The sequence below is a fragment of the Artibeus jamaicensis genome, unplaced genomic scaffold (genome assembly GCF_021234435.1).
Source record: "Artibeus jamaicensis isolate MK-2021 breed Jamaican fruit bat unplaced genomic scaffold, CSHL_Jam_final contig_233, whole genome shotgun sequence".
NCBI classification, from domain to species: domain Eukaryota; kingdom Metazoa; phylum Chordata; class Mammalia; order Chiroptera; family Phyllostomidae; genus Artibeus; species Artibeus jamaicensis.
The window spans coordinates 42,606,627-42,624,827 of record NW_026521486.1 but is presented as its reverse complement, the minus strand read 5'-3'; the positions used below and the strand labels follow the sequence as shown (position 1 = coordinate 42,624,827).

Sequence of the window (18,201 nt, the reverse complement as noted above, 5' to 3'; positions counted from 1 at the left end):
TCACTACATATCACAGGAAGATTGTCCACCTACACTTGACTGAGACAAAGACAATGGCCATTCATGTGTTAAATGTACAATGGGATGTTAAAAAGAGGTGGCTTTATGTATAAGACAAGATGTGGTACATAATTTATTAACACACTTGATTTAATACACATTATGCCAAGAAGCAAGCATAGAAAGGTTTTGGCATTGATTTGTTATTAAAGTAGAAAATAAGTAAATTAGAGAAATAAATCCAGATCTTAACTTACAATAGATACATTAAAATAGGAAATTAATTGGCTCCTCAGAACTTTTGTTCAAGTTTTTTTTGTTTTCTTTCCTTTTGTTTGTTTTTATATATAAATGAGTAATATGAATATATCACAAGTTAAAGAAAGTCCTCAGTCAAAAAGAAGGTACCAGTATATGAAAAACAAATTAAAAATTACCAGGTATTTTTGCTTACAAAAAATTTAAACTATAAAGAGTCAGAAAATATATATAAAAACGCCACATTGAACGAGGCAATCATACTCTACCCAAACTGGTAGCACCCTCTTAAAATCAGTTGCGTTCCATTCACTCGGTCATACAGTGGTGACTGACAAAAAGGCATTATGAACTCGTGTGCCATCAGGAGACTTGGCCCCGTGGGTCATCAGTTCTTGGATTGTCATCCAGTTGTCCAAAATTTTCTTGTTTCTTTTCTTCATCATCTTTTTGTGACTCAGTTCTATGATGTTGATCTCCTTCTTGCCCTCGCTGCCGCTCTGAGGACTCTCCTTGAGACACTCTAACCGGCTCCGCATCATGAACTCCCGGCGCCGACGCTGCTCTTTGGCCCGAACCAGGTGTTGCTTTCTCTCCTCTTTGCTCCAGTAGCGCCCCATTTTCATCTCACTCATGGTGTCATCGTCTGTCGTCATGCCACTCCGCTCCTCCTTGATCTTTAAGGCACGTTCCTTCAGAATCCGGTCTCGCACTGGTCTCTTTGTGATGTAGCGGGTCCCATCGCTCCTAATTTTCACCTTCCATTCCATCTTGGGCTCTGAACACTTCTGGGACTCCTTGCACATGCTCACCAAACTCAGCTGACTCTGAGCGTATTCCACGGCAGACTTCTGTTGAATTAACTGCATGTAGCTTTGATAATGCCGGGCATGTGCTGGGATGTTTGCATACCTATATGAGGAGCTGTGGTAAGGAGAGAGGTAAGGGATGTGTTCGCTGCTTGTCTTCTCTTGATCAGAAAGCTTGTTGCTTTCTAAAATCTTCTCCTTGCCTTCAACGTCACAACCTTGCTCAGTGTTTTTGGCTTTGGTGGAGGTCGACTCTTTACTGCTCTGTCCAGAAGAGGACTGATGGTCTGCAATTGTGCTTCTCAGATTTTTCTTGTTGGTGAGGTTGATCATTCTTGGAAGGGAGCTGTCAGGGGAGCGGTCCACAGTGAGTGGGGTGCTTCTGCAGCTTTCGGCTGTGTTGTAAGCACTAGAACTGTCCTTATCTGACCTTTCTGGGTGTTCAATGATGTCATCTAATTTTCCCCTTTGCGTATCAATGCTGGTGTTATAATTTCGGAATCCTCCATCGTGCAATGCCCAGATGTCTCCATACTGCTCTGTTACCTTATGCAGCCTGTGAGCCTGCATGATATTCTGACACTCAAGTTCAATGTTTCTTAGCTCTTCATTCAGCAGCTGTAGTTCATGCTCCACTCCTTCTTGTTCCCCTTGGTTGCATTCTATTGTGCTGCTTGAGTAATACAGGTCACACTCTCCATGATTTCGAATCTTGCATTTGAGCTCCAAGAGCTGCTGGAATCGTTCACACTCCTCATCTTGGTTGCCAGGGCAGTCGGAATCAATGTACTCACCTGACACAAAGCTCTCATTGCACTGAAGTTCAACACTCCCCAGAGTGTCTTGGCTCTGCCCCAGCTCTCTCTTGCTCTTCAAGCATGCGCTGTTGGGATCCTCAGCTGCGTTCTCTTGCTCTGAGCTCTCATCGTTCCGCAGGCTTTCGTCTGTGCGTCCCACCCCGCTGTCCTTCTCGTGGTTGTTAGACGAGGATGTGGCTGTGTCTGTTGTGCCTTCTTCTTCTTCTTGCTTTTTTGGCTAAGAAAATAATGTCGAGGGAACAAAGAAAACACCAATTGTTGAAAACACTCACTGGAAAAAACAATGCTTCTTGGCAAGCATGCAGGTCCTAGAAAGCTGCTGTCGTCTTAGTATCCACAATAATTTTAGAAAAAAAGGCAACTAGCTCCAGGCAGCTTTTTACAATGAATTAAAGAAAACGAAAGTTGCTTGAATGTGGCTGTGTTATTCACTTGAGGGTAAATATAACAGGACACAGTTTAATAAGTGATCCTTGTCTTAAGGCCTTCTCTTACTTGGGAAACTTGTGCATGAACGTGTGTAAAGGAGGTGACTTTATGAGTTTCTGAGGTGATAACAAACAAGAGAACAAGTATGACAGGATGTCTATGGTTTTGAGCAACATGAAGTCCTGGAGCTCAGAAACCGCATCAGGTTGTTATTATTTTTTTCCCTGAACTTTAATTTTAGGGAAAATTTTATTGATCTAGTAATACACTGATAATGGTTAGACAAACATCACAACATTTCAGGAATAGGGGCATATTGGAGCCTGGGACCTTCCATCTATAGGTGAGGAATCTTAATCTCAGGTGAATTTAGCTCATTAGTGACAGAGAGGGGTAGAGAGGGCCAGGGCCACCTCCAGCGTCCAGGATGCCATATTCCCATACACGCATGCTCTGACCTCAGTGCATCTTCATGTGGCTCAAAATCATGTGGCTCAAAAGCAAGCGGAGTGTCTTAGGGCTCATTTGGGGGTACTGAAAATATTTTCTCTCTAAAGCAGTAATTTCCTTGAAAGGTTTTAGTGTACTGATAATAAGTTAACAGTTCCCATGGAAGTCTGAGCCACACTGATTGCCAGACATAGGCAGAGTATCAAAAATATATTTTGACATATATGTATATGTCAAATATATTTTATTTATATGTATGTAGACTTTCCTGGTAATTTTTGGCTTTCATGCAGAACAATGAACTGTCACTGCCCTACGAAGATGCATATTTAGTTCTTTCTCTGTGAATAGGGGAAGGTCCTTTTTCCCCCCTTACCCCCTTTATAGTTTTCTACCTGGTAGTTTCTAGACTATATTTTCCTTATGTCTCAGTTTTTTTCTCTAGCAGGCATATTTACATAATTAAGCCTGTTCATGTTAAAGAAGGACAGAATGGGTGATAAGAGGTATTCTAGGACAGGTCTGAAAGGGTCTCTCCAGATAATTCCTTTCTTCCACAGAAGTAATGACAGAACAAAGTGTAACAAATGGAGAGGGGAGGATGTGGCCACGTATCATGTTACTCTAGGATTCTCCATCTTTCCCTAAAGTACTTTTCTTCATTTGTTAAAAACATACTAAGGTTGATTTTAGGTGTCTTATGGATAAAATAAATGTTATAATTAAGTATAATTGTAACTAACAATGGAAAGCTTATTACGTCCCTATGAACTTATAATATTAAATGGGCTGGTATCTGCCCACATGCCATAAAGCCCAGAGGATATTACTGATACTGCATATTGGAGTCTCTGTGCCACGTTATTTACATTTATATCTTTCTACATCCACTAAGAAGCTGAAAACCCCCACTAGAAACCTAGTTTTTGTTTTTCCCACATGCAGTGTAAGGGATGCAGACAAATCACGCCATGGGAGATGCTACACCATGTGTCTGAGCAGCCCTGGGACCAAGGGTGCTGTGGGAAGTGAAATGTCCACATGGTTGTATATTTTCATTCTTAAATATGGATATGCATTTGGAATTCAGTTTCCCTTCCTTTCATCACTGGTTTATGAACAAATGTGAAAGTAAAAGTTTTCTATCTCAAACCTGGCGTTTCCAGTTTCTAAGGTAATGCGACTCTATCATTTATCATTTCCCTACAGAATTATTATGGTGGCAGGCAATGCTTCTACTGAGACATTTCTAATGTAGTGATACTGTTTATAAGGGCAAAGGACTTTTAAAGGTTTCTATACTTCTCATCATTATTTTAGTCTCATGGCGAAGAAAAATTTTTATGCCATAAAAAATCTAACCTCAGGGACATTTAGCATTACCCCCAAAGACCTAGCATTTGTATCATCTCATGAGGAGGCAGCATCTGACACTGCACAGCTTCACCTGGACAGGAGTTCCCCCTTCTTTCTTTATTCCAACATCCTCTTGTCAGTTCTGCATCAGGTCACATTTTGTATCTAAGAGAGAAAAAGCCTGGAGCAAGGTCTTTCTTGCTTGTAACCAGAAGCTGCCACCACAAAATATCTTTATCTGTGGCCAGTGTTGCAGTCATACATAAAGATTTCAATCTGTCCTCTATCGAAAAGCCATCATACAGCAGCAGCATTGCTTTTGAGCTTGAACTACTGTTTGTAATGTGGCTAATGAGCATCCATGATCAGTATAGAGTGTATAGCATACATGGCTACATGGACCCTGTAGTTTACAATCCAATGATTTATTTCATATACGGACGTGTGTGGATACACACACACATCTCTGTTATGGGATGCTAGCATGTCAATATATTTCATCATTCAGCTTGGTAAAGTAACGGGATGTTTGTGTTCTTTGTTTCTAAGCCTAACTGTCAGGATTTAAAAAAATGATCTTTTGGGATGTGTTAAGAATTAATGTTGAGAATAGGGTGATAATTAAACAAATTAGTAAACTGACAGCAGAAGTGTTAATAGAATTATATCTGGCAGATGAATCTCATGAATCTTATATAAACAAAATCTATGATATATTGATCTGATTTGTATCCAGTAGGAAAACAACAACAAAAATGAAAAGACCTGGTTTGCTGCAAAGCACAGTGTGAGCTTTTACTGGTTATGCATTAATTAAGGGCAGAACTTTGCTCATTTTTCTTTGTATTCTCAGGATCAAGTGTGGTGCCGGGAACACTTTGGGTGCTCAGAGTTTTTTGTTGGAAAAATATGCGATCTTATGGCAAGACATCTTCAATAATATCTAGCAGAACTGCTCCTATTTTTAGTACAAAGTTGTAATCATGATATGAAACACATAAATAAGATTACTGGCTTACATCATGTCACCAACTTCCCTTAGTTTCCTAAATATTCAAATACATACATTGATTCCAAAACATAAAATGACTGTTTAGGGGAGAGGCTCCGTTATGAGTTATATTTGTCTCCAGCTGGCATGCTAAGAGGCAACGTGCATTTTTACTATCAAATTTCTGAACTAGGTTGAGCAGTATCTGGGTCAGCATTTGAATATAACTGTGCTCCATCAACAATGGTCCCTAAGCTTCTCAAACTAGAAATATTCTTAATAGAGTAAAATTGTATTGACTCCCTCTGCTTCATTTGAGATTATCATTTGCTCTAAAAAATTACCATTACAGAGATGTTTGATTAAATTCTTTGATTTTGTTTTTTTTCTTTTTACTCCATTTATGGTTATGCATTAAAAAAGAGAACCAGCAACATTTCAAACGATGTAGTTCAAATTGTGGGCCCTACCTGCTCCACCTCATTGGCGGTGTGCTGCATTGCTTCATTATGTTGTTCTTCCAACATCTCCAAGTTTAACTCCTCTAAGAATTCATTCCTTTCATCTTCCAGCCAGCCTTCATCCAGCTGCAAAAGAATACATTAGTGCATTAGTTTAGGTTAGTGGGGACCTGTGCTGAAACAGGGGAGACTTAAATGGCGACAGCTGACCAGTTCCTTTTATCATAATGATTCTCTTTAGAATACCAGCCTCTGTTAGTTCACCTCTCAGAAGGAAGAAAAGGCGTTAAAAAAAAGTTGGACTCTTATGCCTTTTATCCTTTCCTGAAACAGAGCTACAGATTTTTTCTCATAACCCAGTAGATCTCACGGCACGGAGCATTACCGCCTTTCACAGTGTATGAAAGGTGTACTCTGTAATCCACAGCTGTCACACTCCCTCCCTCCGAGAGTCCCCATGTTAATGAAATGCAGTGGTACACAAGGCGCTATGAGAAGACAGGGCTTTTTTCCTTAACAACGACCCCCAGTGTGACTGCACACAAAGTGCCATCCCCACACACGGACTCTGCCATCACCCTGCTTTTTGATTTCTCAGTGGATGGCTTTCAAGTTAGCAAGATGGCAGCTTGCCACAAATACAGGCATCATTTATGCTATCTGAAAAAAAATTCGAAGTTATTCTCAACACCACATTTAAAAAAAGTGATGCCCTGTCATGTTTATTTTGATTCGTTTTCCAGGCTCAATTCCAAATGCTGTGTTTAAGGGTGTGGGAGTGGCGTGGAGCTGCAGGTTGTGTTTGTGGGTGCTGAAGGCAAGTATCCTTGGGGAGTCTCCCACAAATGAAACCGAATGCATTCCGTTGGCTTCTCAGTGCAGAGTGAAGTGGAGAACTGGCAGTTACCTTGCTCATATGATGAGTGTTGACAGCCAACACAGATAATTTTTCTCCAAGTGGATTTGGGAGCTGGGTTATGTAAATTAGCTCTCGGCACTTACTAAATTAATGGAATTATTGTCAGATTTCTGCTTTTTCTGTGTTATAGAGACACAGCAGCTTTCTAGTGAGCCCAAACTGACAATAGTTTGAGGTGCTTTCATCGTTAAACAAATGGGCAAAATCACCTTTTAAAGAGAAGTGAATCTAAAACTTAAAAACAAATCTAACAGAAAGACATTAAACTGTACCAGAAGAGACATTCTGGTATGTGTATCATATTCATTAACATGCAGGCAGTCATAGGTTTCTTGATATTTATTAAAGGCTATCTAGAACTAAAATTACCTCAAATTTTACTGGGGCCAAAAGCCTGAACATATTTATTTATCTCATTTGTCTTAATGTAGCCTTAATAACTTGATCAAGTTCCACCCCACTGACTTTGATATGCAGATGAACTGTGAAAATGAAGCTGACTAAAAATTAAAAATGCAGTCCAATTTATAATTGTCCAAATTTTACTTCCTTTAATCCCTTTTAAGATTCATGAAGCTGCAAATGCTAGACTCCAAAAGAAATAGCTTAGAACTAAAAGTGTTTACTTTTTATAGGCACACCAAGGAGTATTTCTTAAAACAGGTCAAAACAAAATATTTGCTGACACTGACGCAGAAAATGATGGAACAAAGTCTTCTGAAATTTAAATGGAGATGTAGGAAAGGTAAGGAGACCATGGGGTTGAAATGCCTGGTTCCCTATAACTCTTTTCTTACTAACTCACCCCGCACATCCCTGAGTCGCCCTCTGTAGCCAGTGTTCTGATTAGCCTTTCCTCCGAGCTGGAGGTATGCACAGCACTGTGAGAGGAGGTTCTTCTCACTTCCTTTCCCCGTCCCTTTCCACCTAGATGTGTGTTCATGGGAGCCTGAGTCTAGTGCTGTGGCAGAGACAGAGATACCCCTTGAGCTGAGCTGCAGGAGAGGGAGGACTGTCATTATAATGCAGGGGGACCTGTCTGCAGGAGTGGATCACACACCGGCATTTCAGAGAAAGAAACAACCTGTGCTGTCTCAAAAGTAGTGATTACAAGTTCTCATTGAGAGCCCTCTCTGTCCCTATGTCCCAAGGGGAAGAGGAGAGAATAGCAATATCGTTAATGGTTTCTGAGGAAGAAAATGGGCAGAAAATGAAAGTTGACAGGGAATGAGAGAAATGAGTTATTTAAAAATATTGCACAGTTGCACAATATTGCCCCTAGCAACTCTATAGATCATTTCCAAGGATGTAGAGAATATTCGAAACATTAACAAAAGTGGCTCAAAAAAGCACTCAAAGAACTTCCACATTCTCCCTGAATCAAATATACAGGCAAAAAATGTAGTAGTAAGATATATTAAAATTGATGAAAAATATGGGTGATATAAAGACAAGGGGTTTTTTTTTTGGTCTTTTTTAAAATGTCACTTGCTAGCATGTACTGCTTAAGTTACATTTCTAAAGTATGGTGTTAAAATGCATTTTCTTTCTTTATTTTTCTAAATATCTGATTTTTTCTGAAGGCAATTAGCTTCATTCCTGTGTGTGAAAGCCAAGGGGCTTCTGGAGCATGGGACTCATGCAGATTCTGATTTCGACAGACAGAACAGTATCCCGCAGAGTCAGGTGACCATTCTTTATCAACTGTGGAAAGGAAATCTTATTTGAAAATTCATCCTTCAACCCTCATTCCTTTGGGTCAGGAGTGTAGTCAGATACGTGAAAATGCCACTGGGTCTACCCAGCATCTGTGTTCTAAGACTGACAAGAGCTGGTCTTACATCACTAATTCCTGTTCTTTCCAAAGCCCACTATAGCTATGTGGGAAGGAAGTGCTTTAATTCTAAGTTAATGAGGTTTTCTGGCAGCTACCTGGAAAGGGCAGGGAAACTACATTATAACATTGAGATACCTTTTCTACAACAGAGATGACTCTTGGGTTCTCTTTAATTTACCATGATTTTCATTAATATGTGTTTGGCCTCATCATTCTGTTCTTTTTCAAGAAAAACAGGATTAGTGAGATAACCTGGTTTGTGACATTTCCAGATAATTACTATAATTCCATATGCATTTTAAAAATTCACCCCCAAACAGGCAGTCCAGACGGTGGTGTGGGCTCCCTTCCCCACCCCTAAGACCGCAGGTGTGCAGCTTTACTCTGCCCTGGGCTATGGCAAGCTTTATGGGAAGCATTTAGAATGGTCAAGGGCATAAAGGAAATATATGCGGAAGGGGTGATCTTTTTCAACCACTATATTCAAGTCAGGATTCGGTCTGACACTGAAATATACTTACTCAATGTAATTTATAGCAAGCATGTAGTTACTGAGTCTGAAAAATATCAGATCAATAACCTAGGAGACAAATGGTGATATAACCAAGTTCACTCTGACTACTGACAGATGGATAGAATGGTGACAGTGTAATGTCCTTTCTGCATTGTGGTGGGTATAAAAGGATATAAAAGGAAGGACTGATAGTACATTTTGTCCACCATTACCTCTCCTTTACTTTCATGATATCTCCCTCTGTGAAGATATAAAAAAAATCCCTTTAGAAGCTATCAGTTTGTTTTGAGCCAGACAGATGTTATTCTCACACTAAATTTGGAAAAAAAATTCATTTACTATACATGGAACCACATCATGCTATGAAAGGCATTTTATTTAATAAAGTTATCCTAAAAAGATTTAAGTTGATAGTTAGATATGCTAATGTTTCTCTCATTAGAGATTCTTTTAAGATACCTTAATATGCCAATTAAGTATTTTTAGATGGAAACTTACAGCAAGGATCCACATAGAATGAAAAATCAAGTGGAGTCAACCATTTTTTCATTTATGAATTCATTTAAATAATTGGTGAGTGGAAGGGGAAAATAGTGATTCAATTTTATGTTTTTCTTTTTTAAAAAGATGTTTAACTGTCATTCGGTGGAGCAATACAAGGGAGTTTTAAGTTAGAATTATTTTTAGTAGATTGGTAAGTTAGAAAAGATGGTCAATTATATTTTGTATCCTTGGTTTTGCAAATACCCTGGTCCTGATTTGGTATAGAATAGCAGAGAGCAGCCAGAAATTCGGTTTGGAGAATTTCCGGTCTCTGTTCTGACCTGCATCTCTGGCCTCGCAACAAGCAGCACGATTCTCTTGCACTCATCGCTGGAGAGCAATGCCACGGCTTCTTCTCGATTCTGGACATCCTCGCCATTTATCTAGAAAACAAATGAAAATGGCACATTAGTTTCCATTTCCACAATGCTGAACACAACAAATGGCAAATATCAGCCCATTTATGGTAAATGTATGGACAATGAAGCTCACACAATGGGCTCATCTTCAGCCCCTCAGTGGTAAGTGCCTTCACTCAATTACGCGCTTACTATAAGCGCCATATCGATCCCTGAAGGATGGCGGACATCAGAGGAAGCAGTTATGTTCATAAATGTCCAACCCGCGCCCTGGCAACATACATCTAGCAACACAATTAACCAGCCCCTGACAGGTGACGTTCATCTTTCTCTGCTCAGAGTAATGGAAGTGTCACTCTGAGATAATAGTGCTGGGGGAAGCAGTGTGGCAATACCACAACTGAAATTCGTCATTCTGCATGCTCGCTGCGAGCCAATTAGAGAGCTGTGGTATCATCTCTCACCAGGCAACCCTCCCAGGCCACTGCTGATCGCATTTTCATTGAATCATTTCCTATCTGTGTGTGGGTCTGACTCAGTTGTCCCAAATCATTTTCAGAATATCTTTCAGTGCTTAACTAATCGAAAGAGGGAATACTTCGTCAGTCACATCCTCATCAATACTTCAGTTGTATAAAATTTATTCTTATCCTAAATAATAAAACTAAGGCAGTATCTTAGGTCTCATCTCTTAACTGTACTTCAATTTTTAAAAAATTAACATAGAGTAACATTAGCTTTTCATAAGGATGCTTAGTGAAAGAAATCAAGCTTGAGTAAACTTTTGATTAAAAAGAAAAGATTCCACTGGCATTTAAAATGTATCCTTTTTTTCTTTTTCTGATTTCTTACAGAGCACATAAGGTTTCTAAAGTTTGTATTTTAAACTACATTTTCATCTTTAAATGTATTTAGCTCTTAGTTAACCCATTTTTTCCTTTGGGTGTTTTAAATTTATTTTATTTCATTGATTCAAATCCATAACAATGAGATATTTCATCTACAACATATAATCAAAATATAGAAAGAGAAATTTCAGTTGAGGAGGTCAAGTAATTCTATCTAAAATAAGTATTAATTATGTCAATAAATTAAAATGTGTTGTACTGACCATTTTTTCAGTAATTAATCTAACATATTTCACTAAAGATTTCTGCTTAAAAACAAGAAGTAGACTACTGAGGTTTTCTTGTTATGGGTCTCTGGGATGGTGGCTGATACATGCTGACAGACATAAATATTGAAAGCAAGCCCAGGACATCTCAACTTGGAGCTGCAATAAATGATCCATATGCTTAGACTCTTATCATATATACTTAATACAAATAAAGCAGGCAATAACAGGCAAAAGGGGAAGCAAAATCACATTTTGTATTTTCTTACTTTAACCAAAAGAATATCACCTTAATTTTTCATTTGTATATGTGGGAAATTCTGCTTTTATAAGTTTCAAATTTGATTTCTTCTTTCTTTCTTTCTTGGTTGTAATTCACAAATAAAATTGATCAAATTAGAATATAGAAGCTATGATTCCAATATGGAGACTAATGACTGTGAAGCGTGTGCTGTTTTTTTTCATGAATATATATCTAAAAAGGTATTTTTGTGCTGAATCCAAGGACTTTTTTCCTCAAATAAAGATAAATTGATGGTGATGGATCCATTTCTCCTCTCCCACCCCTAACTAAGTGCAGTCTGAAAATTTTTACTTTTTTTGAACTTTAGGATTATGTCTATTTTATACTAATTCTCAGTAGTGTATCTGCAGTGCATCTATTTGTCTGTCATTCATGGACCTAATCACCTCCCCTCCACTACAGGCACCTTTTGACCCTAAGGGGGTTGAGCTGGATGATCTCACACAGCTTATCTTCCTCTTCCCCACTCAAAATAAAATTCTCACTGCTTTCTCCCCCTCGTCTCCATTTGTGTATATATATACTGCCATATTCTTCATATAACTTACCATTAATCTAAATACACTCCATTTATGTTAGCTTAATGCTTTTATGATGTTCCCTGTATTAAAGTGCAGGTCACAGTGTCTTTTTAACAGGATTGTTATAAGGATTAAATGAGTTAACACATATAAAGAGTTTAAATAAGTGCCTGGTATAAAGTGCTCAAGGCTGGCACACTTTACTGTTGATGCTGCTGTTGTTATTACTGTTATTATTTATATTTTAATCTTCAGTAAAGGAAAAACTATTTCCTTCTAAATAAAGCAAATCTATTAAAATTCATGCATAACAATTAAATCTATCATAGTAAACATGGTTCTGTTTTAAAAGCTTTCTCATATATACTTTTAACTCAAAGAGAGCCATCAAGAAACAATATGTTTATGTTTCCTTTTAAGTTATTTCACTGCTGGTATTCAACTCTCTCCTCTAAAAAGTCATAATGACCTACAGCTATGGTCCCCAGCCCTGGCAGTAGTCCTTGTTTTTCTGGGTGAGGTGGCAAGCAGATCATATATTTTAGAAATACTTTTACATCCAGAATCATATGTGGAGTGAAATAAATTTGTCACTGATATATGGCATGAAAGAGTGATTTATTGTTTCTTTTTCAAAACAAAGCATATTTCAGCCAAAGTCTGGTAGATCTTGTCCTCAGGACTTTAGTCTGATACTCGAACTGATTCGGAGGCAGGAAATGCAGCCATGGGTTTTAGCAGAAATGCTTCTCAAGGAATGAAAAGATATGAGGGATGGAATTAAATAGAGCTGCCCCCCTTCCTTTGCTCTTGCTCCTTAATGACAACTTGTAGGTATGGGACTGAATGTGGGAAAGTGGCTGGCTGTGCCTGGGACACTGGTACACAAAAGGGGCAGCACCCAGAAACAAGGGTGGGAGACAAGGAGTTGGGCGGTATCAGTGCAACTTAATGAAATACTTTCCTTTCCGAAAGGAGAGAGGGAGGCCCTGTACAGATAGATCTGTTGGTTAGAGCATCCTCCCAATAAGCCAAGGTTATGACCCCTGGTCAGGGCATCTGCTAGAGTCAACTAATGAATGCATAAATAAGTGGAACAACAAATCAATGTTTCTCTCTCTTGCCCCCAAATCAATACATAAAAAATAAAAATAAAAAAGAGAGGGGAAGGGAACCAGGAGAAGGCAACTCGTAACTTCTGTTATAAATGAGGAAAAGCTTTGCTAGATAATATGTCTGTCTCATTTTCCGTGGGTGGCTGTGTACAATATCAGTTTCAAGGTAGATATTGCCTTGGCCCAGAAGAGATCTGTGGCAATTACAAAGATAAATCAGTTAAAATTTCACTTTGGGCCCAATTTCCTGTATATGCGTGTGCGTGTGTGTGTGTGTGTGTGTGTGTGTGTGTAAAATGCTAAAATCCTAGAAATGGTTTAATTTAGCTTGTTTTTTTGTTTGAATATACCAATTTTTAGTTGTCCCATACTAGTATATCAAGGCAAGTGGGCAACTAAAATTGTAGGTGTCCTGCTATTTATATGAAATTTATTATTTGAAAACACAATAATGTTAGGCAGAAGAGAAACAATTCATTTCAATGTATTTATATTTTAGGGTGTAGAGAAAGAAGGTGAATGAAGTATAAAAATGTAGAGATGCAAAAAAATCCCAGAAATCAGGTAAAACAGCTTATAAAAGGAAGAAGATAAGAAGAGCAGAACCAAATGCGGAGGACATGTTCATGTGTAGAAAAAGAGAAAGAGAGCTTGTTAGGAGGGAGTTTTTGCAGGGAGTTTTTTTTATTCCTTAGGAATACAATAGACTTGTTTTGGCCAACATGAAATTAGGCTGCTTACACAGAATATTAAATGGTTACTATCTCAAGGAGTAAATGAAAACACAGCACTCTCTCCTTTGGAAAGCTGATCATAGGTGCTATTTAATCCTTCCTGTCTGGTTCAGAAATGTCTTTATTTGGTGCTGCAATTTTGTGAGAGGACTTCTCCATATTAATTCCTGAGGAGACATCTCATACCACACATTTGTGGTAACAGCACAGCAGATAGAACTGTCAAGCCCATGCAGAGAAAAAACACATACGTGATAGCTAGAATATGTTCTCATCAAGTTGGGTCATGGTGTCTCTACTGCCTGATCCCTACCCTATATCCGTCTCCCATGCCGAGCTCAGTGTGTTTGGTGTCATTGGGTGAGAGCATTAAACAGGGCCACGCTATTCATTTGGAAAAATTTAGCTACCCAATGAGGGCAAGACCCTGGAAGTACTCTACTGAGGTCCTCAAGAACAGGAAATTAAAATCACAATGGCTCTAAAGAGATTCATTTAAATAAAAGCCCCAGGAAACTTGAAGGATAAGAAGTAAATCCTGCCTTTCTCTCACTGTCATCTCCCTGGGAAAGGAGTCATTAATTCTTCATTACAGGGTATCCCATAATCTCCTCCTCAGCCATATGGGGGCTATTTGTCTATGGGTACAATTTTGTCACAGTTTTATTTAATATAATTTCACTATCACCCTCCAGACCCTTTGTTTCTCCTGTGTGTGCAGACAGAATTGAATTCTAGGCTTTTTAATGTGACATGTATTTATTCATTAAGTGGGACATATTTGCCACTGAATATAAAGTGATCAGACAGACAACAGCACTTTATCAATTCTGCTGTTGTTTCTTCAGGGAACCAACTCCATTAAGAAATGCCATATTATCCAGCAAATATTTTATCTAAACACATTTCCTGCCCACAATATAGCCAAGAATAAAGTGTCAAAGCATGCAACATGCATGTGCAGAAACACATGTATTTATTTTTATCCAACTCTAGCCACAGAACTAATAGAGGTCATTTTAAAAGCTATGTCCATGACTCTGGCCATGGAAAAGCGGTTAGGTAAAAACTAGGGAGGGAGCCAGTGCGGGAGCAGAAGGTACGGGGTGCGGCATGGGGGTGGTGAGAGGAGGTGACAGCTGGAAACAGTAAGAGAACAATGACAAAATATACACCTGGCATATCACAAAATGTAGCCACCAAGGGTCATGTTATACAGGGCACAAAAACTTCCAGACCTTTTAGTCACTGAGCATTTTACTCTATTTATTCTAATGTTGTGTAATGATTGCTGGGCGTAACATGGACCCGCGTGTAAAAAAAAGTTACATTCTTTTTAGTGTACTTAGTTGAAGATGTTAACAAAGTGAACAATACATTTAAAATTATTTCCAAACAAAAAATTTAAAATATTTTTAAAGCTTTTGTTATCCAGATCATACATTAAAATGGTACCCTTATTTCTTGTTGAGGCAGCACAAATAAAGCTTTACTGCAGATTTTATTCATCTCTCCTATCACTCTCCCCACAGAACACCTTTGTTTCATTCATTCATTCATTCATTCATTCATTCATTCATTCACATGTTCATGAGAAAGACACTGGGGATATTGGAGTAACAAGACTAAGTCTTGGCTTCCTGAGTCACTCTCCTTCCTTTAATATGTCCAATGCCAGACGCAGCCCAGCTTGTTAACTATGGGCCCCCACTTAGGGAGTTCACTGAAGAAGAAATGATATATATTCTGGAAGTTTCCTGAAAACAAGAGGGACCATGAATGGTCACTAATCCATATTTTTATTATTTTAAAATTGGAGTCTTAGTAAAGGGTCTCTGATGAAACAGGAATTCCATGGCATCTAGCGAGAGGAAGGAAATGTATGCAGAAGTGGTGTGGTTCAGCGGGTGTCCCTCTGAAGGCAGGAAAGGCGACAAGCAGAAGGCTGGGCAGGATAACCCCACAGTACGTACCCAGTGTGGCGTGGATACACCTTTATCATGACAATGCCAATCGCATTTGTAATTATCTGTGTATGCAGCCATCTTCCTAATTGTACGGGGCTGTCCCCAGATGCTGGGAAGGTGTCTTGTCTGTTTCTGAAGCCCTGTTCTAGGTAGTGTATTGAATTCAAGTGTACTGAATTCAAAGAAATGTTCTTCAGGGCTCCATATCTAGTAAGAAGGAATGGGGCTATCGATCTGTCATAATGACTGAAAGTTTTGCAGAACGTTTTAACAGTTGATACTGCCCTTAGTTTGTCTGCGGGTCCTCCTTCCTGTTCTGCAGTTGGATCTGCAGTGTAACTCAACCCTCAAGGGCCTGTGTTCTTGTTTTGGGTTAATCTGGACACAGAAGCTGGGGAGCTGTGTGTCTCTCTGTAACCATTCTCCATGGGAAAGGATTCAGAAGGGACAGAGCAGGTCAAGGCAAGTTTAAAATAGAAACTTTGGCTTTCAAAGTTGGTACTGATTTGGCCCTGCATTTTTCCAGTTCTGCAACCCCCTCTATGACGTGCTTACCATCTCTCCTTCAGGTGAAATTCAGTCTGTCTCTATGTTTTCACATTTCCACATGGAGAAGAAAGCCTATTTCCTCCAGAACAACTCATCAGTATATAGTCTGAAGACATGGCTGTCTTCAGACTTCTAGACTTTCACATAGTAATGGAACATTGGGATTTGTCACCTGATTAATTCTGGAAAAGGCAGCAATGACTGCTGCTGATGCTGCTGGTAATAATAGCAATTAATGTTTATTACTTACTGTGCACTGTGCTAAGAATACCACATGCATAATTACATTTAACCTTTGCTACAATGTTTATTATTATATATGTTTGAATCCTTACCTGAGGATATATTTATGGATTTTAGAGACACAAGAAGGAAGAGAGACAGAGAGAAATAATTGATTTGTTACCTCCCATACTCGTCCTACTTGGGGATCGACTCACAACCTATGTACATGCCCTGACCAGGAAATCGAATCTACAGCCTTTAATGTACGGGACGACGCCCAACCAACTGAGCCACCTGGCCAGGGCTAGCATTACAATTTTTTAGATGAGGAAACAGGTTTACAATGAGAGGCTAAGTAATGTGCCCAAGTAAGTGTGGAGCTGGAAGTTGGAGTCAAGTTATCTGAGTTTAGAGATGATGTCTTAATCAGTAACTATTAGCTGATAATTCTGAATAAATGGCACTATTTTTACTAGAAAAAAATCCACATAATATCTTTTTTATTTTGTAGATGTTACTATCCAAAACAAAGACAGGTTCTTTTCTCTAACCTTTTATAAGCAACAAATAAAATTAAAACCGTTGGACACGTAGCAGGAAACTAAAGGAAATAACTACACCACCTACTTGCAAAATACGATCCCCCTCTCGAATTCGGCCGTCTTTGGCAGCGATGCTGTTTGGATCCACCTGCAACAGAGAGGACACACATCTCCAACTGCATCTGCGATATCCGTCTCCAAACTTAAAACATATGGTTTCAAAAATATTTCTAAAAACCTGGCTCAGGATTCTTTATTGATTTATAGAATGCATGTCAAATTTTTCTCTGTTGAAAAAGTCATGGACTCCAAAAATGTAACTTTTAGAATGAGGAAAAATACCATTAAAGAGGACTAGAGAACAACATGATTTGAAGACCATTTTTTTCTTTCCTCCCTCTCCTTCTTTCTGCTTTGCTTCCTTTATCCTTTCTTCTTTTTTGTATCCACTCGCTCATTTCTGTACCCCAACTGTCAGACACAGTCTTCAGCTGATATTAATACCTAGGATTCGCTGGACCAAGGAAATTTAGTTTCTACTACGGTGATTTTTAAATCCTGCCATAGCTGTCTTCGAAAAGCTGATAGCTATACTGTAAGTCTGTATTTATTAAAGGGATTTCTTTCAAATGGGCACATTAATTTATAAAGAGATTTCTAATCTATGTTGCTTAATTTTAAAAAATCCTACCCACATAGATTATTTCTAGACACTTCTTTATATATAGGGTAAGTACATTAACTAAATATTTTTGGAGTAAATAGATATTTAAGGTTCTATTAAGAGTTTACTAACATTGTAATGGGCTAAACTTGAGTGGTGACTTAGAGTTCCCTAGGGGTAATTCCATCTATCACATTTCACATGATGGCTTCTGACTATTTATTTGAGTTTATTTCACCAAAGCTTTTCTTTTTCAAGCAAAGTATTTCCCGTGTTACACGAAGTTAATCCATCCTATCCAGATGTCAGTTATTAATTGGTTTATTAGGTTGGTGCCACCTAATCAATGAGTCTTAAGTGATCAATCAAGAACAAAAGACACTGTAATTATATATAAGAGGTATAAGGAAAACATTCTTTCCAAGTGCATATGTTCCGTTCCTGTGGCTTCTTTACTATCCCTGAAAAGTAAAGTTCTAAAGCTGACATATTTAGATAGTAAATAGAGACTTACTAGAAGGAAGTGAGGGATGACTAATCAATTGCATCCTATTCAGAAGCCTTTCACATCTCACACTTTGTCTTTAGAACTGTAATCAAACTAATATTAAACTTCTACATTTGTACTTCTGCACATATTACAAAAGATAATTCTGCAGGTGTTTCTTTCTACTTCCTCACCATAATTGCAGGGATTATCATAGTTGTACATTTAAAAGAGG

At 38.5% G+C, this 18,201-nt stretch overlaps 1 protein-coding gene across 2 annotated transcripts in view; it reads right to left on the bottom strand.

The window, feature by feature from the left end:
- Positions 1-398: 398 nt before the first annotated feature.
- Positions 399-18,201, bottom strand: part of PDZRN4 (PDZ domain containing ring finger 4) — a 328,124-nt gene continuing 310,321 nt past the window's right edge. For both annotated transcript variants that reach the window (XM_053661858.1, XM_037135022.2), the window contains 4 exons: positions 16,901-16,963; positions 9,667-9,768; positions 5,582-5,698; positions 399-2,102 (listed from right to left, as the gene is read on the bottom strand). In XM_053661858.1, the coding sequence (XP_053517833.1) occupies positions 576-2,102; positions 5,582-5,698; positions 9,667-9,768; positions 16,901-16,963 (1,809 nt within the window). In that variant the 3' untranslated portion in view covers positions 399-575. The remainder of the gene's footprint in view (positions 2,103-5,581; positions 5,699-9,666; positions 9,769-16,900; positions 16,964-18,201) is intronic.